At 42.2% G+C, this 24,045-nt stretch overlaps 4 protein-coding genes across 4 annotated transcripts; 3 read left to right on the top strand and 1 right to left on the bottom strand.

The window, feature by feature from the left end:
• The first annotated feature begins 9,106 nt into the window (after positions 1 to 9,106).
• On the top strand, positions 9,107 to 11,062 carry LOC120432660 (uncharacterized). The gene is made up of 2 exons (XM_039597908.2): positions 9,107 to 10,108; positions 10,166 to 11,062. The coding sequence occupies exons 1-2, from the start codon at positions 9,239 to 9,241 to the stop codon at positions 10,808 to 10,810; spliced, it is 1,515 nt and encodes a 504-aa protein (XP_039453842.1). The 5' UTR covers positions 9,107 to 9,238; the 3' UTR covers positions 10,811 to 11,062.
• A 129-nt stretch (positions 11,063 to 11,191) lies between these two features.
• Positions 11,192 to 17,289, top strand: LOC120413402 (SET and MYND domain-containing protein 4-like). The gene is made up of 3 exons (XM_039574205.2): positions 11,192 to 11,288; positions 11,349 to 12,775; positions 16,673 to 17,289. The coding sequence occupies exons 2-3, from the start codon at positions 11,355 to 11,357 to the stop codon at positions 17,019 to 17,021; spliced, it is 1,770 nt and encodes a 589-aa protein (XP_039430139.1). The 5' UTR covers positions 11,192 to 11,288; positions 11,349 to 11,354; the 3' UTR covers positions 17,022 to 17,289.
• Positions 17,290 to 17,439: 150 nt separating this feature from the next.
• On the top strand, positions 17,440 to 18,347 carry LOC120412599 (cytochrome c oxidase subunit 7A, mitochondrial-like). Its single transcript, XM_039573148.2, has 3 exons — positions 17,440 to 17,600; positions 17,733 to 17,849; positions 17,912 to 18,347. The coding sequence occupies exons 1-3, from the start codon at positions 17,589 to 17,591 to the stop codon at positions 18,056 to 18,058; spliced, it is 276 nt and encodes a 91-aa protein (XP_039429082.1). The 5' UTR covers positions 17,440 to 17,588; the 3' UTR covers positions 18,059 to 18,347.
• A 213-nt stretch (positions 18,348 to 18,560) lies between these two features.
• LOC120412596 (protein FAM32A) lies at positions 18,561 to 19,172 on the bottom strand. Its single transcript, XM_039573134.2, has 2 exons — positions 18,827 to 19,172; positions 18,561 to 18,764 (listed from the first exon to the last, which is right to left on the bottom strand). The coding sequence occupies exons 1-2, from the start codon at positions 19,061 to 19,063 to the stop codon at positions 18,642 to 18,644; spliced, it is 360 nt and encodes a 119-aa protein (XP_039429068.1). The 5' UTR covers positions 19,064 to 19,172; the 3' UTR covers positions 18,561 to 18,641.
• Between the last annotated feature and the right edge of the window lie 4,873 nt (positions 19,173 to 24,045).

Genomic DNA, 24,045 nt, shown 5'->3' with positions numbered 1-24,045 from the left:
AGAAATTCTTGCCAATTGTTGACTGATGACTAGACTGATGATATATTTTTTCAGGCAACTAACTTATTCCAATCTGATCCTGCCGGAAACCATGCGTCCCCGTGTGGTCCCGCGTGGCTTTCGTAGAACCCACGGAAGCAGCCACGTTTTCTCGTACTCCGGTAAACATCAATCCGTCGGAGATCCAATATTGGCGTCGCATCCGGGTTTCGATCAGCTCGTCGAGGAGAAAAAGTCCAACACGACCAGGATGCTGCTACGGCCGCCTCAGAAGAATACCAATATCCAAGCCGGAAGCTGCGGTCAAGGCAAATCTCGAAGGAAGCCAAGTTGGAGAAGAATCGGTGATCCGCAAGTGAAATTAGGTGAACAAGTGAATATTTTTGTAAAATTTTGACAGATTGAATAAAAAAAAACAATAAAAATAAAACAACGGTTTTTTTCAACTGCAACATAACCTAAAAATCCAAAATGACAGCACACGACAATAGCACGACATTCTAAATAACAAAACCGTGCGACGTCGGTCGAATGTCGTACAATTTCGATCATCGATCGCACGACAAATACGACATTTTGGTGCAAAAACGTATGACATTCGTGCGAAAGTCGCACGACATTGTCGTGCGACGTCGTACAATTGCACGGACGACAAACGACGGACGTCTGACGGACTTTTCAGTCAGGGAAATAATCCACACGTTGATGCTACCTGAAAAATCACGTAACCCCGATTTTCCCCTCGCTAGGCTCGTTTTACGTGACACACGTAAAAATAATGTGAAAGTGTACTGGCAAAAAAATGTTTTCACGTTGAAGTTACGTGAAAAACCATATAGTATTTTTCCACTAGGTTTTTCCATGTAGCTTTTATGTGTTTTGAAATGTAACTTCAACGTGACTCGAGTGCGCTATTCGGCCAAATATCTACGTGATTATTTTAGTGTGAAAATTGAGTGCGTCCAGTTAAGACGTGCTGTCGAACTTGTGCCCGTAAAATTTGATTGCAATTGAACGGTAAGTTGAATTAAGCTAGAATTATTTTATTAATAATTTATAATATTTTCTTGCAGAACCCGATTCTTGTGAGCAGCATCTTTTTCTCCGGTGGTCACTGGAATGTAAGCCCCGTTTTTTTACATTTGTGGCCGGTGCTACCGTGGTGTTTGACGCCACCGAAAAAATCACGGACATGGTCAGTTCATGTACGCGGTCGTGTTCGGGTTGAACCTTTTCGTAGCGTACCGCAAGTCCAAACCAAACGACCATCTACGATTTCGAAACGGGTTCCCGTGCGACCATGATGGTCAGTGGAATCAGCTAGCTTCGATCGAACATCCTCCTGCTCGGCCACATTAGCGACGTGGCCAAACGCAACGCAGCCGAACTAGAGCACCACTGAAACGTGGTTCCCTGGACATGTATTTATCGGTGGTGATTTTGCACCTGGCCAAGGGACTCAACTACGAAATCACGGTTAAGCATATTGCGCATTGTTGATCGCTGGTGCACAACGATAGGAGCGTCGACATGGCGGAAGGTCACCCGCGATCTTCTTGAATTAGTGGCAAACGGTGAAATCACCCTGAAGAAATTTATAAGTTAATAAAGGAAATGATTTTTAAGCAATTACTCTTTATTTCTTCTAATTTCCATTCGAAAAAAAAAAATAAATACTACAACCTAGAGGTGGATTAAGCAACGTTTCTATACGTGGTGTCAATCCAAAATTTTCGCGAAGCGAAAACGTTACGTGACGAATTCCCCTCTCGGCAAATTTCCCCTCTTTTTGATGCACGCTGGTTGGTTGAACAAACGTTTCCCAATCAGTCAATATAGAGACGTGAGATTGATGTATCTAAAATCACCCCCACTCTACCTCATAATTTTCGGATCGTCGACGAGGCAAAAAGCGAATAAGGAGATGTAGGAGAATGGGTGCAAAGAGGCGGGGCATACGTCCCCGATCTAAATTAACAAAAAGCGGCTCGGTCGGTCCCGAAAATTCATTCTGTTGCTGGACGTCGACGAGATCACATCAGGAGCAGATGGCCTGGTGGCCCGTTTGCAGACGGCCTGGAGGCCCGGGAGCAGATAGCCTGGACACGCCAAGACATGCCAGCCGGCATGAGCGGAAATTGATAATTGGAATTGGCCACCACTTGGAGTGCCCAGATTCCGCGGGGATGTTCCGATGGGGGGACATTTGCCGAACCATAAGAGTTGGGGCAATATGGGTATCAAACTTTAAGGTGTTTGATACTGGACATGAAATTTGACATTTCGGCAGTAGTGGCCACAATCCGGAGTGGCCGGAGGCCCCGGGGATGTTCCGATGGGGGGACATTTGCCGAACCATAAGAGTTGGGGCAATATGGGTATCAAACTTTAGGGTTTTTGATACTGCACATGAAATTTGACATTTTGGCAGTAGTGGCCATCACCTGGAGTGGCCGGAGGCCCCGGGGATGTTCCGATAAGGGGACATTTGCGGAACCATAAGAGTTGGGGCAATATGGATATCAAACTTTAAGGTGTTTGATACTGGACATGAAATTTGACATTTCGGCAGTAGTGGCTACAATCCGGAGTGGCCGGATGCCCCGGGGATGTTCCGAAGGGGGGACATTTGCCGGACCGTAAGAGTGGGGCCAATATCAAACTTTATGGTTTTTGATACTGGACATGAAATTTGACATTTCGGCAGTAGTGGCTACAATCCGGAGTGGCCGGAGGCCCCGCGGATGTTCCGAAGGGGGGACATTTAAAGAGGTTTCGGGGAGGCCGGAATAAAACACGCGGTTTACTTAGCGGATAGAAAAATAGCGTGTAATCTCGTTTGGTTTCTGTCACAGACTGGTAGCGGAAGTGCAGCTGTCAAACAGCAGAGCCCGCGTGTGCCCAGTGGGCTTGAGCGTCGTAGGGGCGAACAGAGTGCGGTGGTTGCCAACTTATCACCCCTGCTCAATCACAGCACGTCTCCTCCAATCCCAGCTTGGCGCGAAGATCCTTGAAGACAGCTGCCGGTAGACCTTTGGTCATGATGTCCGCTTGTTGCTCCGCCGAGCGCACGAACTTGATCTCGATCGTCCTCTGCTGCACCAGCTCCCGCAGGAAGTGGAACTTGGTGTCCACGTGCTTCAGGCGCTTGCAGTCTCGAGAATCCTCGCTCACGGTAGGGCTTCGACGTTCTCAGCTTCTCCTCTCCTTTCACCAGCCTCAGCCGGTGCTCCATCGGTGTCGAGATCGGCTTGCAGTCGTCCATCCGGAAACGCTTCAGGAGGCCATCAAAGTAGTCGCGCTGACCGATCTTCAGAACTCCTTTCAGCTTGTCACGTTCAAAGCGCATTCCTAGGAACTGCTTGATCTCACCTTCGTCCGTCAGCTCGAACTCCTTGGTTAGCTTCTGCTTGACCGCTTCCAGCACTTTCAACGACGTTCCGGCCAGAAGGATGTCGTCCACGTACAGTACCAGGATCAGCTTCTTGTCTCCAGCTCCTCGGGTGTAGAGACACATGTCGTTGGCGCTCCGGACGAATCCGAGTTTGCTTATGAAGCCATGGAATCGGTCGTTCCACGCTCGAGACGCTTGCTTCAACCCGTAGATGGAACGGTTCAGCTTGCAGACCAGGCCATTCCCCTGCTGAAACTCTTCCGGCTGGGTCATGTAGATCTCTTCAGCTAACTCACCGTTCAGGAACGCGGTCTTCACGTCCATCTGGTGCACGAACATCCGATTCTCGTTGGCCAGCGCCAACACCGCCCGCAGCGTGTCCAACTTCGCCACTGGAGAGTAGGTCTCGGTGTAGTCGAACCCGGGCTTCTGCGTGAAACCTCTGGCGACCAGTCTCGCCTTGAACCGGTCCGGTTTCTCAGCGTCGCCCCGCTTTACCTTGAATACCCACTTGCAGGTAACGGCTTTGCGTCCTGCAGGCAACTTCACCAGCGTCCAGGCGTTGTTGCGCTTCATGGAGTTCATCTCGTCTTGCATCGCAGCTCTCCACTCGTGCCAATCGTCCCGCTTTTTCAGCTCAGGGACCGAACTCGGGATGTCCTCGATGAAGTTCATCGCGTTGAGTGCAAAACTGGCATACTCAACCTCGAAATCCTTGTGCCAAGCGGGAGGGTTCTTCGGTCTTTGAGGTCGGCCGCTGCCATCAGCTTCCTCAGCTTCGGGTTCATCGGCAGCACTGCTGAACTCGTCTTCCGAAGTCTCGTCTCCATCGTCGGCACAGCTCGCGTCATCGACGCAGCTCTCTTCATCGGATTCAAGTGGCACAAACTGCGAGTCGGGTTGCGCGACCTGCTGCTGCACCGCGACAGACTCCACGAAGTCCACGTCGCGCGCCGTGACGATCGTCCGTTTCTTGGGGTCCCAGACTCGATACCCGTTGTGTGAGTACCCGACGAGCGTTCCTTTCCACGCCTTGTCGTCCAGCTTTCGGCGCAACTCCTTCGGAACGTGGACGAACACATCGCTGCCAAAAACACGAATGTTCGACACGTCCGGCTTCTTGGACTCCCACAACTCGTACGGCGTTTTCTTCATCTCGAGAGCAGCGGTCGGGCTTCGGTTCGTCAGGTAGGCCGCCGTCAGCATGGCTTCCCCCCAAAACTTCTTGTCGACGCCAGCATCAGCAAGCATCGCCCGCGCCTTCTCGACTAGCGTCCGGTTCATGCGCTCGCTCAACGGGTTCATCTCCGGCGTGTAGGGGACAGTAGGCTCCATCCGGATCCCCTTTTTCTTGCAGAACCCCTCGAAGCGCTTGTTCCGGTACTCGCCGCCGTTGTCGCACTTCAGCCGAGAGATCGGCCGCTCGAACTTCGCGGTCACCAAGGCCTCGTACTGCTCGAAACACTCCATGACCTCGTCCTTCGAGCGAATCAGGTACACCATCACGAAATGGGTCCAGTCGTCAATGAACGTCACAAAATATTTCATCCCGTCGAGTCCCTCCGGCGATACGGGACCACACACGTCGGTGTGTACCAATTCGAGCACTCGCGACGATCGACGACCTTCACGCGGTGGGTGAGGCTTCCGCGTTTGCTTGCCGACGACGCACGACTCACACACGACGGTATCGTCAGTCCCGGCGGTACTGAGGTCGAGTCCGGATACCATCTCCTTCTGCACCAGACACTTGAGGCTTTGCTCGTTCAAATGTCCAAAACGACGGTGCCAGAGCACGAACCCCTTCCGCACGCGACCGCACGTCAACAGCGAAGAATCTTCCGTACCGTGCCGAGCCAGAAAGTTCATTTCGTACAGCTTGTTCTGCACAGTAGCACACGCGACGATTTCGGAACCACTGTACACTGTCGCTTTCCCGTCTTCGAACACGACGCGCATCCCGGCTTGTTCAACGCGCAGCACCGAAAACAAATTGCAGCGCAACTTCGGTACGTACAACGCGTCTTGAATCGTGCAGTTCACGAAGCAAACTTCCTTCCGGTTGCTGCCGGAATCCGCCACGTTCGCCTTCGACTTCTGCTTCCTCTTGCTCTGCTGCGGCTTCTTCTTCTCGGGACAGTCGGCCACCCGGTGGCCCTCCTTGTTGCAGCCGAAACACTTTTGCTTCTTCTGCGGCTTCGCCCCGTGAAACGCAGCATCGCTCTGGGACGGGGTGGGCGATTCGATGCCCTTCTTCGTCTCTTCGTCCAAGAGCCGGTTCTTGACGAAATCGAGCTTGAGGTCCTCCTGCGACATGGTTTCCAGCGCCGTCACAGCACCGGAGAACGCCGATCCCAACGAGATGAACAGGTGGCAAATCACGTCGATCTCCTCCAGCTTCGCGCCGGCGGACCGATACTCCCGGATCAACTTCTCGAACTGCAAGAAGTGCTGCTGCAGCTTTCCCCCATCGTAGCGCATCGTCACGATCTGCCGTTGGATCCGCATCCGGCTCGCGACGCTTTTCCGGGCGTGGATGTTGTGCAGCTTGTCCCAGATGTCCTTCGGGGACATGTCCTCCTCCAGGTGGTCCATTTGCGCATCGCTAATCCGCGCCATCAACTGCGAACGGCAGTGACGGTCCTTCCTGATGCGCTTTTCCAGCAGCTTCATCCGGGCCGTCTTTTCCTCCGGCTTTTCTCCCGGTTTCTCCTTCAGTTCCGCCACGTCACCCACACTCGTCCGCACACACTCCAAGAGCTCGTGCTCCTCCAGGAATGCTAGCATGCGGAGCCGCCACGGGTTGAAGTTGAACTCGTCCAACATCGGCACCTGCACCGGAGCGGGTTTTGCGTCCGTCATGACGCCCGACGATTCCGCGCACTTTTCCGTTAGACCGAAACGCGACTTGGGCCCACAACCTAAAGAGGTTTCGGGGAGGCCGGAATAAAACACGCGGTTTACTTAGCGGATAGAAAAATAGCGTGTAATCTCGTTTGGTTTCTGTCACAGACTGGTAGCGGAAGTGCAGCTGTCAAACAGCAGAGCCCGCGTGTGCCCAGTGGGCTTGAGCGTCGTAGGGGCGAACAGAGTGCGGTGGTTGCCAACTTATCAACATTTACCGAACCGTAAGAGTTGGGGCAATATGGGTATCAAACTTTATGATTTTTGATACTGGACATAAAAAGTTGCATTTGGCCATTATCTGAATTTAAGCCACTGCGAAAATCTGTTTCTGGAAATTTAGAATAACTATCTCGTAATCAATTACTGTAAAGGGCAGTTTTAATGTCTGCTGTTCAAATTTTCTTTACTGCCGCCGATTGCTTGCAACAGCCTTGCAAAAACATTCCCGCATCTTGGAAACTTTCGAGTGGTGAAGGAAAGTCAATTGATTTCACTTCGATTTCTATTTCAGCTCCACTTGCAATTTCCGTCCCCTTAGTTCGATAGGACGGTAAATATAAAGGGGAAATTTGGACCGGACATTCTAATCGAAAATTTCAACAATCATCTTGCAAAGTTCTTTGTCATACTGGTCATGTGTAACATAACCACCTGCACCTTTTTCACCGTTGTACATTAAAATTGACATAGGGCTTTAGTACCCAATTGAAAAAAAAGTAAATAACTGCGACTTTTTTCAAAAAAACTTATCTAAAAATGGCTATAACTAGAACAAGGTCGAGAACAAGGTGCACTTTATCAAAATTTTACTGAAGTACTTTTTGGTTGCAAATTCGATTTTACATCGAAAAATGAAGTTGAAAATTTGTTCGACCAATATTTCGATTTAAAAAAAAATCAGTATTGATTCAAAAATTCATAATTCGGTCAAAGATTGTTTGCCCGTTCTGAAAATTTCTGAAATATTGGCATTTGATGTTCCCTAAAACATATCGTAAAAAAAAACAGTGTTTTTTTGAAAATCAAGTTTTGACAAAAAGTTAAATTTAAAATAACATTTTTTTACCGTGTATCATTGTTTTTCAGTGTAGTTTTTATCCATACCTACAACTTTGCCGAAGTCACCAAATCGATCAAAAAATTCCTTCAAAAGATAAAGATTTTTGAATTTTCATATATCATTTTTGTATGGGCAGCTGCTCGGGCAGCTGCCAAATTTGTTTCGAAAATTATTTGGACAAACTAACAATGCAAAATGGCTTCTTTTTTCAGTTGGATTAAAAAATACCAACATTAAAATTTAAGAATAAAGACCGATTTCGTAGAGAATTGCTCTCTTGTAAATAAAATGTAACAGCCCAAGTATTGTACGTTTCTTTCAAAGGTACACGCCGCGCGGCATTTCAGAACGTGCCGTAGACATTGTTGCCAGCGATGTTCTGCACTTTTGGTGCAATTAAAAACATATCTGCCAACAATGCCAGGCGATTCGAAGAAGAAGATCAACAAAAACAAAACGTGCAGTATAGGATTTGACAGCGCGCATTTGCCGAAAGTGCGGCGCGTCGTTCCGAGGCTGGTTTGCCGCGTGTCTTTCTCGGGAATACGCGCAATAACCATCCAGCATTAATATAAATCATAAATTAGCTGTTCATCAGCATTCACCAGCTAGTTAGTCATAAAACAGCTAAGATCAGAACAAATCAGCTCTAAAACAATTGCTTTAGGCTTTGCTGAAATGCAGCTGAATTAATGCTGCTCCTAGCAACACTGTTGAATTTTTTCCCATTAACTGGCAACACAATAGAGGTGTGAAAGAGAGAGAATGAAGCAAACGAAAATAAACACATTTCTTACTCGCTCATCCCTTCAACTAGAACAACTATCACAAACCTGCGGAGAAAATTTCCGCTGTCAGTTGGTGGCTGAGATTCACCGTGATTTCATGCTTTAGCAGGTGCTGTCGATTTTTTCAGTCCTTATCGAAATTTTTCGTAAGAGCTGAATAAACAAAATGAGGACTAATGTTGCGATTATTATGAAAGAGAATCGCTTCTTTGAAAAATGTAGGTTGGCCTAAAGGTTGACATTTTTCGGGCCTCTTCGGTGCCTAAAGAATCTTCAGAATTCGCTGTGGGTACTGGGGTACTGGTCATAAAGGAGGAACCTGCCCCAACAGAGTCTGACGGAGCATATACCACAGAGTTATTTTAGGTATCATGCAAAGTACAAGCATTGGTAGGTTTAAAAACAGCTGCGGTAAGCCAACTCCAAATTGGGCGAATGGATAAAGGCGCAGAAAATTCAACACATCGGCGGCAAACTCAAGCATCAAGGCCTTTACATCTCCAACATCTACCTTTCACGCAAAAAAATCGGCTCTTCCCCAAACGGACAGCTGAGTCGGTAACGTGGTAGTAAACAAACCAAAAATAGATCAGAAGAAGGGGAGGGGAAATAGAGAGAGCCGATAGAGCCACATTTTTGCTTCTCTCAATTTTTTTTGACGTTTTGTGCAGGGTTGGATCAACAACAGCAGAGGCTAGCTGGAAATCAGAAATATAAAGTCCAAAACCGATCGCAAATCAGCTGTAAAAGCGCTTTTAGTGCAGATGTCTAAACTTGTTAGCAATAATCCGCAGCTGGTAAAGCGCTTGTAGTGCTGAACACTGACTTGTTTTAGTGCTGTTTGGTTACTTGGGAGAGTTCGTCACTTTTTTGTTTGCCTAATATATTAAAATTGTTTAAGTCGCCTTCAGCGTGCAAAATGTTGACCCTTGATGAAATCAGTCCAGTTTCTTCGTTGAGTGTACGTTTCAAACTTCAGAAAAGCCCGCGCAAAATCACCAAAACCACTCGCAAGTCGACGCGAATCGGACCGTTTTTTCTTGAAACGCGTGTTCCGCGAAAAAAACCCGTCGAAATCTCCGCCGAACCATGGAACGCTTCGCTTACCCGCAGATTCGTGCCAATTTCTGCCAACCGGACCTTCCGTCGGAACTGCTGGCGCACATTTTCCGGTACCTGTCCGGGAACGAGCTGTGCCAGGTGCGGCTCGTTTGTCAACGCTGGCGGTTTGTCGTGAGCGCTTACCGGGCCCTGTCGGACCAACTCGCGCTCCGACTGGAGCGAGACGTTGCCAAGGACAGCCACTGGATGGGCCAGAACTTCCAGCCGCCGCCGCTTGTGCCGGTATCGTCGTTTGCGTTCGCCAACTGGGGCATCGAAGGCGTCGATGGGTGGTGGCCGGATTTCGGCCGGAAGTTGACGGTGCTCTCGATGGCCTGGTGCACCGTGCGGTTCGAGGTGTTCATGGCGATGCTGCGGGCGACGCCAAATTTGAAGTGTTTGGAGCTGGACGTTGTGTTGTTCGAGGGGAGCTGTCCCGTGGCGCAGGACTTCCGGCTGGAACAGGTGGAGCAGCTTTGGTTGAAACGAGTGTACTGTGAAGTGTTTACCGTTGACGAGGTTGTTGACGTGCTGACGGTGATGTGCCCTCGGGTGAAGGACTTTGCGATGCGCGTGCCGGCCGGGTTGGAGGTTCTCCAAAAAGTGGTTCGGCGGTATGAGACCACGTTGGACATATTCCAGGTGAAGGTGCAGCGTGACGAAGACGATTCAATGGCCTACCACATTGCGCAACGCCCTGCGGAGAATTTGGTGGCGGACATGTGCGAGCTTAAGGGACTGCACTTGAAGCGGGTCTCGTTTGACGCGTCCGAGCCGTTCGACGAAGAGGACTGGACGCGGTTGATCCAGGCTCAGCCCGGTATCAAGGAGTTGGTCTTGTTCGTGGATTTTTCGTGGGTTGGTTGTAGGAAATAGCGATGAAAGAGAAACTGGATGACAATTTCCTTTTTACAGGTTTTGAAACGGATTGCCGAGCTCGCGCCAAAGATCCGAGTGTTGGAGCTCCATCCAACGTGTATTATGAACTTGCAAAGTCTCAACTGTTTCCAGCAGCTCGAGATTTTGGTGGTGCACGGGTACAACTTGGGCAGCAGTCCGATCCGCGATGGTTTTTTTCACCCGCGGCTCAAGAAGCTGCACTTGCGGTCCGTTCATCTCGAACGCTTCATCGAGTATCTGCAGCAATGTACGCTCCTCGAGCACATCCAGCTCGAAGACTGTCACTTTGGGAATCGGGTCATCGCCGCAACGACGTTCCCCAACCTGCGAACACTCGCCCTGCACAATTGCAACGTTGATCAACAGGTCCTGTTGTTCATCTTCAACGGCAGCCCACGGCTTGAGCAGGTGCGCCTGTCCCGCATGGCCCACGTGGACAACCAGATTGTACATGTGCTCTGCCGACGGGCCACCGGGCTCCGCAAGCTGGAGCTGAAAAATGTTGGAGTGACGGACAACGGCTGCATGTACATCATCCGGTACGCAACTTCCCTCGAGGAGCTGCGGCTGCTCGAGACAACGTGCTCGCTGCACGTGCTTGGGATCTTGCAGGAGACGCGCAACTTGCGGGTTTGGTTTTCGGTTCCGAAACCATGCTAACCATTTGAACTCGCTATTTAATCCGTTTTATGACCTTTTCTTTTTTCTGAATTCGTGAAAACAGTCTTCATATGATATTTTTAACCGTTTAACTAACTACGCAATATTTCTTATCTCGTATTTCTCATGTTGGTGTGCGTCACATTTTTTGCAGCTTTGCAAAGTTTTGCCCATTCCCATTATCAAAACATGACAAAGGAAAAGTGGCTCATTCATTCGCTAAAAATGCAATAAACTACGATTGAAATTTGATAGCATTATATTTTTTTTAACACATTTACTGACTCCAGCCATGATTAAAATTAAAAACTCTTTTCCCTGTTTCTTGGCTCCTTTTCATTTGATGAGCAAATCCACATTGGGTCATTTACATTGTTTTACTTGAATTCGTACATCAGTCAAAGATTTGTTCACAGCGGCACCATTCGCAAAACATGTTCTCGCGCCTTTTTAAATAGTTTGAAAATAGTAAATATCTGTAAGTATCTAAAAAATAGTAACATAATTTCTAAACCAACTAATTTGCAACCTCCTTCAGCCGAAAATGCAGTCCTCGCCGCCGCCGGACCACCTGCAATCCTTCAACAAAAAGTGGGCCTCCGTGCTGCACAAAATCTACCCGGAGTTTACGGCGCACCACGTGGCCGCCCACGTCCAGCTGGAACCGACTCCGGCAACGGCCGCCGACCTCAGCGTGGTGATCCTGCAGATGTACGCCGCCATGGTGGAGCACTTTTGCCGCTCGGGCGGAAGCGGCGCCAAGGACAGCTCGCGGGCGGACCAGTTCTGCGAGCAGGGCAGCCGCATGTTGGACGAGGCCAGCGGGGGGCCAGAGCTGGTGAGCGTGGCGGAAGTTTTCAACCGGTCGCTGGCGTACGCCGAGTTCGGCGGCAGGGCCATGTTCAGGGGGTACGAGCTGCGCTCGGTGCTCTGCTACAACTTGGAGCAGTTCGGATTGTGTCTGAGAAACATTGAGAACGCCTTGCAGGACGGCGAGGGCGGAAACTTGAACAAGATTTTGATGCTGAAGAACTTTTGTCTGGGGCACGGCGAGGGACAGCGGCAGGATGATGAAGGGTGTGAGGTTGAGGCCACGCTGAGTCATGCGGCAAATCCGACCATTCCGAACGTTGTAGCGGGGATTGAACTTGAAGTTGGCGATGTCTACGGAAGGCACCTCGTGGCCAAGCGGAACTTTGACTTTGGGGACACTTTACTGATCGACGATCCGTACGTTGTGGTGGCCGATCTTGGCCAACAGTACCGCCAATGCCACCACTGTCTCAAGTTTTGTACGCTGGAACTACTTCCGTGTCCTGACTGTGTTGAAGTCATGTTCTGTTCGCCGGAATGTGCCAAACTCGCTCAACAGAGGTACCACCGCTTCGAATGTCCCATCCTGCGAGGCCTCTACACCCTGGACAAGATTGGCCGCATGGCCATCCTCGTGGCGAGAATCGTTTTCACCGCGGTCACTGCGTTCAACAACGATCTGGACGCCCTTCGCGCACACATCAACCGCTTCGACAAAGGTCTTCACCCGTTCATGCTCAACTGGACAACGTCGTCGTGGACAACAATCACCCCTGCGCAACGCTACGCCGCGGTCCACGCGCTAGCCTCGAACAAAGGAATTCGAGACTCGGAAACCAACAACAGCTTCGCGATCGTGGCCATTTTCGCTTCCGAGTTCATGCTGTTCAAGTCACCCGCCATGGCGTCCCTCGCCAACACCCGGCCCAGGCAGGACCTGATCCGGGAGCTGGTCTACCACCATGCGCTCACGGTTGGAACCAGCATGCGGATCTCGAACCGGGACCGCAGTCTCGGGGCGTACCCGCTGGCCAGTATGATCAACCACGGCTGCGGCGCCAACGTGATGCGGGTGGGGCTGCCCGGGGGCAGAGTTGCCATCGTAGCGACGCGCCAGATTGCGCCCGGCGAGCAGATCTTTGAGGATTACACGTAAGAATTTTGAGAAAATAGCCTTGAAGCCCACTGAAAAAAGTATGTTGAAAGCCGTGGTGATTATTGCATTCGATTACAACTTACCATCGACAAATCTCGATCTACCATCAACAAATTACGATCGTAATACCATTTTTTTAAATATTTTTTTATTTAAACGGAATATTTAAATAAAATCTAAGTTCGTTTTTTTATGTAAAAAAATAACAAAATTTTAAAAAATAAATTAATTACTTTTTAATTTTAAACACTCTAAAAAAAATAAAATTTTAAAAATTTCAAAAAACATAAAAAAATTCAATTTAAAATCTTTAGTTTAATAAAAAGTAAGTAACTCTAACAAGTCAAGAACAAATCCAGAGTTTTTTTTTTGAAAAGGACCAATAAACTATTGTCTTTCATATGTTTATAGGACCTAATAAAAAAAACTCTAGAAAATAACCAAAATATTCAATTTTAATAACACAAAAAAATTGAGTTTTTTGAAATTTTCAAAACATAAAATTTTATTTTTTTTTTGAAATTTTTAAATTTTTTGAAAGTTTTGAATTTTTAAAATTTGAGAAATTTTTAAAACTTCTAAAATTTTTAAAAATATTGAAATTTTTTTTTTTTTGAAATTTAAAAAAAATTGTTTGAAATTTTTAAAAAAATTGAAATTTTTAAAAGCAGTATAATTTTTTTAAAAATTTCTAAAATTTTTAAAGTTTTTAAAATTTTTAAAATTATTGAAATTTTTGAAACTTCTGAAATTTTTTAAAAATTTCAAAGTTTTGACACTTTTGAAATTTTTTTAAATTTTAATTGAAATTAATATATTTTTTTTCCCTGGGCCTTGTAAAGTCAAGGGGCATGATTTGATCCTAGTGCATTAGTTAAAATTTGGGTATACATTCTTTTTTTTATAAGCACTATGGACACCACTTCATGCTACGAGAACTCGCTTTGCCGCAGCCCCAGGGCTTAAGCGTTGACCGATAAGCTGTCTTCGTGAACTAGGTAGTTCTCCGATAGTGAAAATATCACAATTGCACAAGACACCGCTGCTTCTGTGACTTTTTCACTATTACAATGTGGGATTTAGGTGGGACTTTAGGATAGTACAATTCTAGAGTTTTTTTTGATTAGGTCCTATAAACATATGAAAGACAATAGTTTATTGGTCCTTTTCAAAAAAAACTCTGGAATTGATTTGTTACTTAGCACTAGCATTTAAAATAAATCTGTATGCTTTCCAAATCTATTTGATGATAAATTTAGTTGCAATTGCTAAGTTAGAGTAATGCTGTCAATAAACTTTGATTGATGTAGAATACTATACTATAGGCATTCTTTTATGTCAAATTGTCCATAGAGTCTCGATCAATCAATAATGTAATGATATCGGACAAAATTCGTTGATCTGTTGAACTAACGGTTTTCGGATTATGGTTGTATTGACCATTGTTGCGAATCGAGGAACTACGGATCATTTGACGTAAATGGTCATTTCTTTTTCAAATCGCGATTTGTATCTTATTTGTATATCAGTTCACAAATTTTTATTGTTTTTTGATAGAAGTAGTACTACAACTGTTAAAGGAACGTTTAGTTTTGAACATTAAGTTTAGATGATTTTAGATTAAAATTTAGATTTTCAATCCAAAGTAGTTAGAAAATGAATATTTGGACTTAAATGAACAATTGAATAAGTTGGACTTATGAATAACACACAACTGTGCATTTATTCTAGAGTCAGATCCATACAGCGTCAGTGTTTATTTGGTCGAAGTGTACTAATTCATTGGCAGATCTGATTCTAGTTGTAATGTACGACAAGACTACTGACGGACGTGACAGGACGAGGGCCCAGTTTAGAGGTTTCAACATCAACGATGTGCGGCTGGACAACCCTCCCAAAAAAAAAAAAAAAAAAAAATTGAAATTAATATATTTTTTTTAAATTGAAATTTTCAAAACATTTGACGCTTTTCAAATTTTTAAAGTTAAACTTTCTTAGATTTAAAATTTTATTTTTTTTTTTAAATTTTCAAGGTTAATTTTTTTTGAAAATTTCTAAAATTAAAAAAAAATATTAATTACAAATCTGAAAAAGTTCAAACTTAAAAAATTTCAAAAGCGTCAAAAATTTTGAAAATTTAATCTTTTTTAAAAATTTCAATTATTTTAAACATTTCAAATCTAAAAAAAATTCAAAAGTGTCAAAAATTTTAAAAATTTCAAAAACTTCAAAAATTTAAAAAAATTCAATAATTTTAAAAATTTCAAAGGATTTAAAAATTTCAAACAGTTCAACAATTTTAAAAATTTTAAGAATTTCACAAATTTTAAACATTTTAAAAATTTGAAAAGTTTAATAAATTTCAAAAGTTGTAAAAAAATCAAAAAAAATCAAATTTTATTTTTTTTTGAAATTAAAAAAAAAATGTTTGAAATTTTTAAAAATTTTTAAATTTTTAAAAGTAATATAAATTTTTTAAAAATTTCTAAAATTTTTAAAGTTTTTAAAATTTTTAAAATTATTGAAATTTTTGAAATTTCTGAAATTTTTAAAAAATTTTAAAGTTTTGACACTTTTGAAATTTTTTAAATTTTAATTGAAATTAATATATTTTTTTAAATTGAAATTTTCAAAAAAAAATACCTTTTTGAAATTTTTTAAGCTAAACTTTCTTAGATTTAAAATTTTGAATTTTTTTTAAAATTTTCAAGGTTATTTTTTTTTTTAATTTCTAAAATTTAAAAAAAAATATTAATTTCAAATCTAAAAAAGTTCTAACTTAAAAAAATTCAGAAGCGTCAAAAATTTTGAAAATTTAAACTTTTTTAAAAATTTCAATTATTTCAATCATTTCAAATCTAAAAAAAAAATTCAAAGGAGTCAAAAATTTTAAAAATTTCAAAAACTTCAAAAATTTAAAATAATTCAATAATTTCAAAAATTTCAACGGATTTAAAAATTTCAAACAATTCAAAAATTTCAAAATTTTAAGAATTTCACAAATTTTAAACATTCTTAAATTTTTAAAAGTTTAAAAAATTTCAAAAGTTGTAAAAAAATCAAAAAAATTCAAAAAATTCAAAACGTTTAAAAATTTTATAAGTTTTAAAAATTTCATTTTTTTTTAATTTTTAGTTTCAAAAATTTCAAAAAATCTCAAAACTTTTTGAATATTCAAAAATAAAAAAAAATATGTTTAGTTTTATAAATGTTTCAAATTGCGAGCAGTTTTAAATTTTTAGAACTGGCGGAAATGAAACTAGAAAACGATGCTCGCAACGCGCTGATCTAAATGTTGTTTCAAAAAATGCTTTTAATTGAGCATTTCCATTCGAGCAGTTTTTGCTTTTTTCTACAATGTATTTCTTATGGAGCGAACTGTCAAAAACTGCTCGACTGCGGGTGCTCCATTGTGTGCGTATGATTATCAACACAGCATCATAGTGTGTGTGTGTAAGAAAACGTGCATATCTCTATCCAGGTTTTTAAGCGAAGATGGCGTTCGAATGGTGAACATCCGAAATGTCAAAATCGCGCAGTAGCACCAACATTAGAAAACAAATGTGGCTGTCATGCCATGGCACACTTTTTTCGGAATATTGGTACCACTGCGTGATTTTGACATTTCGGACGTTCACCATTCGAACGCCATCTTCGCTTAAAAACCTGGATATATCTGATTTTTTTTAAACTGAGTTCTATTCCAGTTCCAAATCGTCTCACGTTTGAAACAAACTCGTCGAGCAGTTTTATTTCGGTTTCAAAATACTGCTCGAAAAATAAAACTGCAACTCCGCGTTGCGGATGGTCTTTTTTAGTTCTATTTGAAAAATGAAACAGCTAGAACAAAGTAGAGCCGCGTTGCAAGTAGTCTAACATTTTACTCCCCCCAGCACCAACCTCGCCGACACCGCCACCCACACGGACCGCCACCACTACCTCCGCTGGGCGTACCAAATTGACTGTCAATGTCCGGCCAGTTTCCGCCCCGTGGACGAGCTCACGTGGGAGGATGGCATCGCGCGTGCACTGACCGAGCTAACCGAGGGCGAGATGAAGCAGTGCGACCGGGACGATTTGGCCGTACTGATGGAGCGGTTTCCCACCTGGATGGGGTTGTTGGAGCCGCGGTTCGCCGAAATGGCCAAGGTTCGCGACCGGTTTGTCCAGATGGCGCGCCAGCTGTACGAGCTGGCGTTCAACGGGCGGCCGGAAGAGGAGCGGTACGGCAGGGCGATTTGACGAGGGTGTCAAAGTGATGTTTTTTGTTGAAAAGTGAAATCTGAATACACTCAACCCCCGTTGGTTGGTCACTTTTTCGTTTGACACTTTTTTAGTTTGTACCCCGTTGGTTGGTCAAAGTCAAACTAAAAAGTGACGAACTGTCACTTTTTACACGGCGCTCACGCACACTATCAAAACAAACGTTTGGTAGTGTGTGTGAACTCTGTGTAAAAGGGGTGTCAAACTAAAACGTGACCCCGTTCGTTTGACAACAGTTGGTGTCAAACCATCGGGGTTTAAGTGTATTTAAAGTAATAAATAATTTTCTTCACTAACTTCTTTTTTTGAGTGTGTCACCCTGTGCGCGTGCCGCAGTTATTAAATTCCATATTTTCCATCATCGCGTTGACATTTCTCCGCCGATTGCGTGACCCCTCGGCATGACCTGACAGTTTGCACTCTCGGACTGCTGCAAGCAAGTGTCACTTCTCCATTTTCAGAGGCTCGTGATATTTTCAACGGGAGTGATTCCTCTTTTTCCGACGTACTTTCGATCCGATCTCCAGGAAGAAACCCCGCTTCAAAATGTCCGCCAGCGTGAGTGTTTTCGGGTGTGCTTTTAGAAAATGATCTAAAATTAAACAAGCGATCGAAAATAAACGCAATCGTTTCGCCTCTCCCTTAACCTTAAATTACGTAATTTTCATTGCTCCAATCGATTCTTCGCAGAACGTCGCCCGCCTGATGCTGCAGAACTCGCGCCAGTTCTCCCGGACGTCGGCCGCTTCGTCCGCCGAGGTCGCCGAGGGCTACAAGCAGCTCAAGCACATCCAGGCCAAGTTCCAGGTGAGAGCCGTGAACCGCGAAGCGAAATCATCAAAAAATGTTAAATTTGTCTCTTTTCGTAGAAACCCGACGGCAAGCCGGTGTTCCTGAAGGGTGGCGCCGCCGACAGCATTCTGTTCGGTCTGACCGCGGTCCTGTGCGTGGTCGGAATCGCCGGAATGGGCAAGCTGATGTTCGAACTCAGCTATCCCCAGAAGAACGACGAGTAAGGATCGCGGGTATTGAAACAGTTACGAGCAGCAGCAGCAGAAGATAAAACAAACTAAAATAGTAGTCGACAAAATTGTCTCAAAAAACGAGCATTTATCTCGCTCGGCATTGGCGATTAGAGAAAGGTACTTTTTTCAGCTTTGATTGGAAGTATTTGAAAGTTTATAAAGTTCAACCTGCAGTTAATTCCCCCCTGAACCGATTGTATTTATGATTCCGCATTTTCCAGCGGTGCAGCAAGCAGCACCGGAATAAATGTTTGTGTTTTGAACAATTTGTGACCTAAAATTATGGAGGTAATTTTATTTGGATATCACAGTATTTGAAATCTAACTAAATTCTATATAACACTTATGAAACTGTAAACCAGAGCGTTTGGTACGGTATGTCCACGCATCCAACGTCCACTGTTGATTCTGAGAAATGTGATCCGTTTATTGAATCATCTCGCGATAAAAACAACGCAGTAGGGCTGGCCTCTTTAATTCTTTGATTAAACAATTATTTCATTTCCGTCAATTTATTATACTTGTGATTCATTACATTAGCAGTTAAAAATAGAGATAAATTACACTCGTCAGCTTATTTCGTCCACGAAACCTTGGGAATATCAAAGTGTTCCGTGAGGCCGTCCAAATGCTGATTAAACTGCTCCACCCGTTGCTTGTGGGTCATCGATGCCTTTTCCATGATTCGTTTCTTTTGCTGTAAAACAAACAAACAAAAAATTAACAAAATTCCCTCCTCAAATCTCCAAACCAACCCACCATCTTCTCCTGCATCTTTTTGAACGACTCCTCCGCCTTCGTCAGAACCCGCCCGGTTGGCTTCACCTGCTGCTGGTTCTGGCCACTTCCGCTCCCGCTCTGTTCCAGGCTCTTTTCGACCTTTTCCCGCAGCTTTTCCTTGTCCTTATCTTTGCTCTTTTTCTTCTTCTTCTTGATCTCGGAGTCGCACTTGAGCTTCAGCTTGCCGCGGGCCGCGTGCTGGTACTCGTCCGACATGGTCCTAGTCTCCGAGATCTCCGGGTTTTTAAAACGGATGTAGAAAGTGGTTCTGGAAAAGTGTTTTGAAAATGACGAAAATTATGATCAACAAAGATTTTTTCAACACAAACAACAACTCAAGTCGGAACTTGTCTAGATGAGTTGAACGTCACTTTTTGATGGAGGTGTCATTGGACTTAAAAGACATAAAAAATCGTTATTAATTTGTGATTAATTGAATAAATTAAATTAATTACCGTTGTAATAGGATCCTAAAACCCTATGAAAATTATTATGTACAACTGGAAAAAAACACGATTAAAACCATTTCTGATCACTTTATTATTATTATTATTATTATTATTAAAATGCAAAAAATAGAAGACATTTCTAAAGTCTTTTTTTAAATGTCCTATAAACATATGAAACGCAATCACGAACGCAATATGTAGTTTATTGTGGATTTAGCTGGTGGCTGGATTTTCTGGCATCTTCTCACGGTCATTGGAAACGGTCGTGGAAAGACCTAGGGGTTCCCAACTGTAGTGAAAAAGTTCAACTCGACGGTAACATTTCCAGACTCTTTTTTTTTTTGAAAAGGACCTAAAAACTATTGTCTTTCATATGTTTATAGGACCTATTCAAAAAAAAACTCAAGATTTCAAAAGGCATCATGTACATTTTGACACTTTCTGGGTTATTGCATATTCTGGAAGTACTCCTAATAATCTACCTCTCAACCAAAAATGAGCAAAAGTTACTTCAGTAAAGTCTGTTTAATCATGATTTTAAATAAAGCAACATAAACAAAATCTCTGCCATCAGCAGTCCCTGTTTATATAGCCCTGTCAACCTGTCAAACAAAAGACTACATGAACCTCGTGACGAAAAAAAAGCACCATGAACAAAGCGCCATGTACATTCGGCGAAGAAAAACGAATCACAACAAAGCGTCCCCCTAAATGACAGCAGGGTGATATAGACGTTGGTGATTTCAAAAGAAGTTATGTTTGTTTTTCTTAAATAAAATTACGGAAATAATGTTTTATTGAATTTGGATGATCAAGTATTAATAAAAGCAACGTTTTTCATCGTTTGTTATCATTAGAACATCTTTTATTGCTTTTATATTAAAATGGGAACTGAAAATAGATGCTCAACATTCAAATGCGTTTTTCTCAAAAAGGATGGTGTGTACATGATGCTTTTTGAAATGTTGGCATCGAACTGCAAAAGTGATGAGAATAGGTCGAAAAGCTTAGTGTGATGAAAATGGGTATATTTCCCCTTCCTGTATTCAGGAGTAAAATAATAGTTTTAATTTATTGCGCAATTCTCACTAACTTGGACTTCGCACTAAATTATTGCTATCGATTGCACTATTAGGACTTGTCAAACTGGCTTAGGAAATTTTAATTTTTTCAAAAAATGATCAAAGCGAGCCGATGTTGCTCACATGTCAATCGCAATTTTAAAGTGCGGATGTCCAGTTTGGTGGAAACTGCGACGGGAAATTAAAATAAACAACTGCTGGTTGCCTAGTTTTTGGAAATTTTGTTGTCAAAAGTGCGAGAGAAAAGTGCGGGCCAAATCCAAGTTACAGTGCAAGAATCAATACATCCACAGAGAACAGATGTATATCATTGAACAAACAGCATTGAAAAACGTGTGTAAAAATCGTAAAAATTCAAACCAAAATACGTTGAAAAGAGCTAGGGTGTGCACCATCCGCCTAGATAGCGCCACTTCCAAAATCATGATGGCCTACAGTAGCAGAAAGTTGGACCATCTAATCACTGCATAAAACATTCCGTACGAACGACATCAGATCAATGTCTGACTGCCTTTCATCAGAGGGTTGCAATCAACCGTCCCCTAACATGACAGTTTTCGTGAGTTGCGCGTATCCACCGACAGATGGCAAGTGGGCCTCGCCGGAGTACGCCCATCAAATATGCTACTCAAAATTTGCATAGGAAACTTTTTTTTCGTGACGGCTTTTGTGGCACGCTCACTTCAACAGTTCTAGACTAATATTTGAACGTGGCGTATCTCTAAACAAGTTTTGAAAAAAATGATCCCATAATGCTTATTTTGTCGTTTTATACCAAAACAAGGCAAAAACTATATTTAATTAAACTATTCGCCATTTTCAAAAATTTGGATAGATAATATCGAAGGCCGCCATCTTAGGCCCACTGGGCCCACAAAACGGGGTACGCTCAGTTTGTATGGGAGCTGTCAACATGCTCCCGGGCTGGTTGCAATTTTACGCGCCAAAGAAGATAAGAGCAATTCTCTACCAAAACCGGAAATGGATTTTATTTGTATTTTTTGATTTGGCTCAAACTTTGTGGGGGCCTTCCCTATGACCAAAGAAGCCATTTTGCATCATTAGTTTGTCCATATAAATTTCCATACAAATTTGGCAGCTGTTCATACAAAAATGGTACGTAAATATTCGAAAATCTGTATTTTTTGAAGGAATTTTTTGATCAATTTGGTGTCTTCGGCAAAGTTGTAGGTATTGTTAAGGACTATTTAGAAAAAAATAGGTACACGGAAAAAAAAAATTTCCCGATTTTTTTATTAACTTTTTTTTCACAAAAACTCAAATTCCCAAAATACGTATTTTTTGATTTTCGTGATTTTTTTATATGTTTTAGGGGACAAAAATCCGCAACTTTTGAGCTATAGAGAAACATGGTCAAAAAATCTGCCGCCGAGTTATGATTTTTTGAAAAACTGGTGATTTTTGGAAAAAATCGAAATTTCATACATAAAATTTTTTTGACCTCATTTTTTTATGCAAAATTGAATTTGCAATCGAAAAGTACTTTACAGATTTTTTGATAAAGGGCCCCGTTTTCAAGATATAGCCACCGAAAGTTTGATTTCAGCGAAATATTTGCAGTTTTTCGATTTTTAAAAATAGTGACCATGAGTGACCATCTCTAAAAATATTTTTTTTGAAAAGTTCAGAAAATTTGCTATAAAATTGTCTAAGAGACATCGAAGATTGGACCTCTGGTTGTTGAGATACAGCGGCTTAAAGAAAAAGAAACACGAAAATTGAAGTTTTCCAAGTCTCACCCAAACAGCCCACGATTTTCTAATGACGATATCTCAGCAACTAATGGTTCAATTTTCAATGTTAATACATGAAACATTCGTGAAATTTTCCGATCTTTTCGAAAAAAATATTTTGAAAAAAATTAAATCAAGACTAACATTTTAAAAGGGCCAAACATTGAATATTATGCCCATTTGAAATGTTAGTCTTGATTTAAAAATTTTCAAAATATTTTTTTCGAAAAGATCGGAAAATTTCACGAATGTTTCATGTATTAACATTGAAAATTGAACCATTAGTTGCTGAGATATCGTCATTAGAAAATCGTGGGCTGTTTGGGTGAGACTTGGAAAACTTCAATTTTCGTGTTTCTTTTTCTTTAAGCCGCTGTATCTCAACAACCAGAGGTCCAATCTTCGATGTCTCTTAGACAATTTTATAGCAAATTTTCTGAACTTTTCAAAAAAAATATTTTTAGAGATGGTCACTCATGGTCACTATTTTTAAAAATCGAAAAACTGCAAATATTTCGCTGAAATCAAACTTTCGGTGGCTATATCTTGAAAACGGGGCCCTTTATCAAAAAATCTGTAAAGTACTTTTCGATTGCAAATTCAATTTTGCATAAAAAATGAGGTCAAAAAAATTTTTTGAATGAAATTTCGATTTTTTCCAAAAATCACCAGTTTTTCAAAAAATCATAACTCGGCGGCAGATTTTTTGACCATGTTTCTCTATAGCTCAAAAGTTGCGGATTTTTGTCCCCTAAAACATATCAAAAAATCTCGAAAATAAAAAAATACGTATTTTGGGAATTTGAGTTTTTGTGAAAAAAAAGTTAATAAAAAAATCGGGTAATTTTTTTTTCCGTGTATCTATTTTTTTCTAAATAGTCCTTAACAATACCTACAACTTTGCCGAAGACACCAAATTGATCAAAAAATTCCTTCAAAAGTTACAGATTTTCGAATATTTACGTACCATTTTTGTATGAACAGCTGCCAAATTTGTATGGAAATTTATATGGACAAACTAATGATGCAAAATGGCTTCTTTGGTCATAGGGAAGGCCCCCACAAAGTTTGAGCCAAATAAAAAAATACAAAAAATAAAAATGGTCGAAATCGGCCGGTTTTGTAGAGAATTGCTCATAAACAAAACGAAATCGGACATAACATGTGTAAAAAGACTATTCGACGCCAACATTTCAAAAAGCATCATGTACAAACCATGCGTTTTGAGAAAAACGCATTTGAATGTTGAGCATCCATTTTCAATTCCCATTTTAATATAAAAGCAAAATAAGATGTTCTAATGATAACAAACGATGAAAAACGTTGCTTTTATTGATACTTGATCATCCATATTCAATAAAACATTATTTCCGTAATTTTATTTGAGAAAAACAAACATAACTTCTTTTGAAATCACCAACGTCGATATCACCCTGCTGTCATTGAGGGGGGCGCTTTGTTATGATTCGTTTTTCTTCGCCAAATGTACATGGCGCTTTGTTCATGTTGCTTTTTTTCCGTCACGAGGTTCATGTAGCCTTTTGTTTGACAGGTTGACAGGGCTATATAAACAGGGACTGCTGATGGCAGAGATTTTGTTTATGTTACTTTATTTAAAATCGTGATTAAACAGACTTTACTGAAGTAACTTTTGCTCATAATATTGTTTTGGTAAAAAAATATTGTTTTGGTAAAGTCCACAGTTGGTAAGAAACCGGTCAAGAAAAATTTCAAATGGGTAGCAGCGGCAGCAAAAGCAAGCCAAAGAGGATGAAGAAAGCCCCAAGAAATTGTTCCCTCTCCTTTGTGCTGCTGTTCGTAAAGCTATTTCTGAATCCTCTTGAATTTTATGTGTTTGCTTTTTGAGTGTTTTTGAATATCCTTGATTTAAGAAGGTTTATAAAACTTTTTGA

The sequence above is a fragment of the Culex pipiens genome, chromosome 1 (assembly GCF_016801865.2).
Source record: "Culex pipiens pallens isolate TS chromosome 1, TS_CPP_V2, whole genome shotgun sequence".
Taxonomy (NCBI): Eukaryota; Metazoa; Arthropoda; class Insecta; order Diptera; family Culicidae; genus Culex; species Culex pipiens.
Note: the sequence above shows the minus strand (reverse complement) of the source record. Positions and strands in the feature narration are given on the sequence as shown.

What these genes read in the sequence shown, in the direction of transcription:
- LOC120432660 (XM_039597908.2), top strand. Translation starts at nt 9,239, where the DNA reads ATGGAACGCTTCGCTTACCCGCAGATTCGTGCCAATTTCTGCCAACCG. An exon ending in TGTTCGTGGATTTTTCGTGG is followed by an intron (nt 10,109 to 10,165) that starts GTTGGTTGTAGG and finishes TCCTTTTTACAG; the next exon opens with GTTTTGAAACGGATTGCCGA.
- LOC120413402 (XM_039574205.2), top strand. Translation starts at nt 11,355, where the DNA reads ATGCAGTCCTCGCCGCCGCCGGACCACCTGCAATCCTTCAACAAAAAG. An exon ending in CAGATCTTTGAGGATTACAC is followed by an intron (nt 12,776 to 16,672) that starts GTAAGAATTTTG and finishes TACTCCCCCCAG; the next exon opens with CACCAACCTCGCCGACACCG.
- LOC120412599 (XM_039573148.2), top strand. An exon ending in ACATCCAGGCCAAGTTCCAG is followed by an intron (nt 17,850 to 17,911) that starts GTGAGAGCCGTG and finishes CTCTTTTCGTAG; the next exon opens with AAACCCGACGGCAAGCCGGT.
- LOC120412596 (XM_039573134.2), bottom strand. Translation starts at nt 19,063, where the DNA reads ATGTCGGACGAGTACCAGCACGCGGCCCGCGGCAAGCTGAAGCTCAAG. An exon ending in AAAAGATGCAGGAGAAGATG is followed by an intron (nt 18,765 to 18,826) that starts GTGGGTTGGTTT and finishes TTTGTTTTACAG; the next exon opens with CAAAAGAAACGAATCATGGA.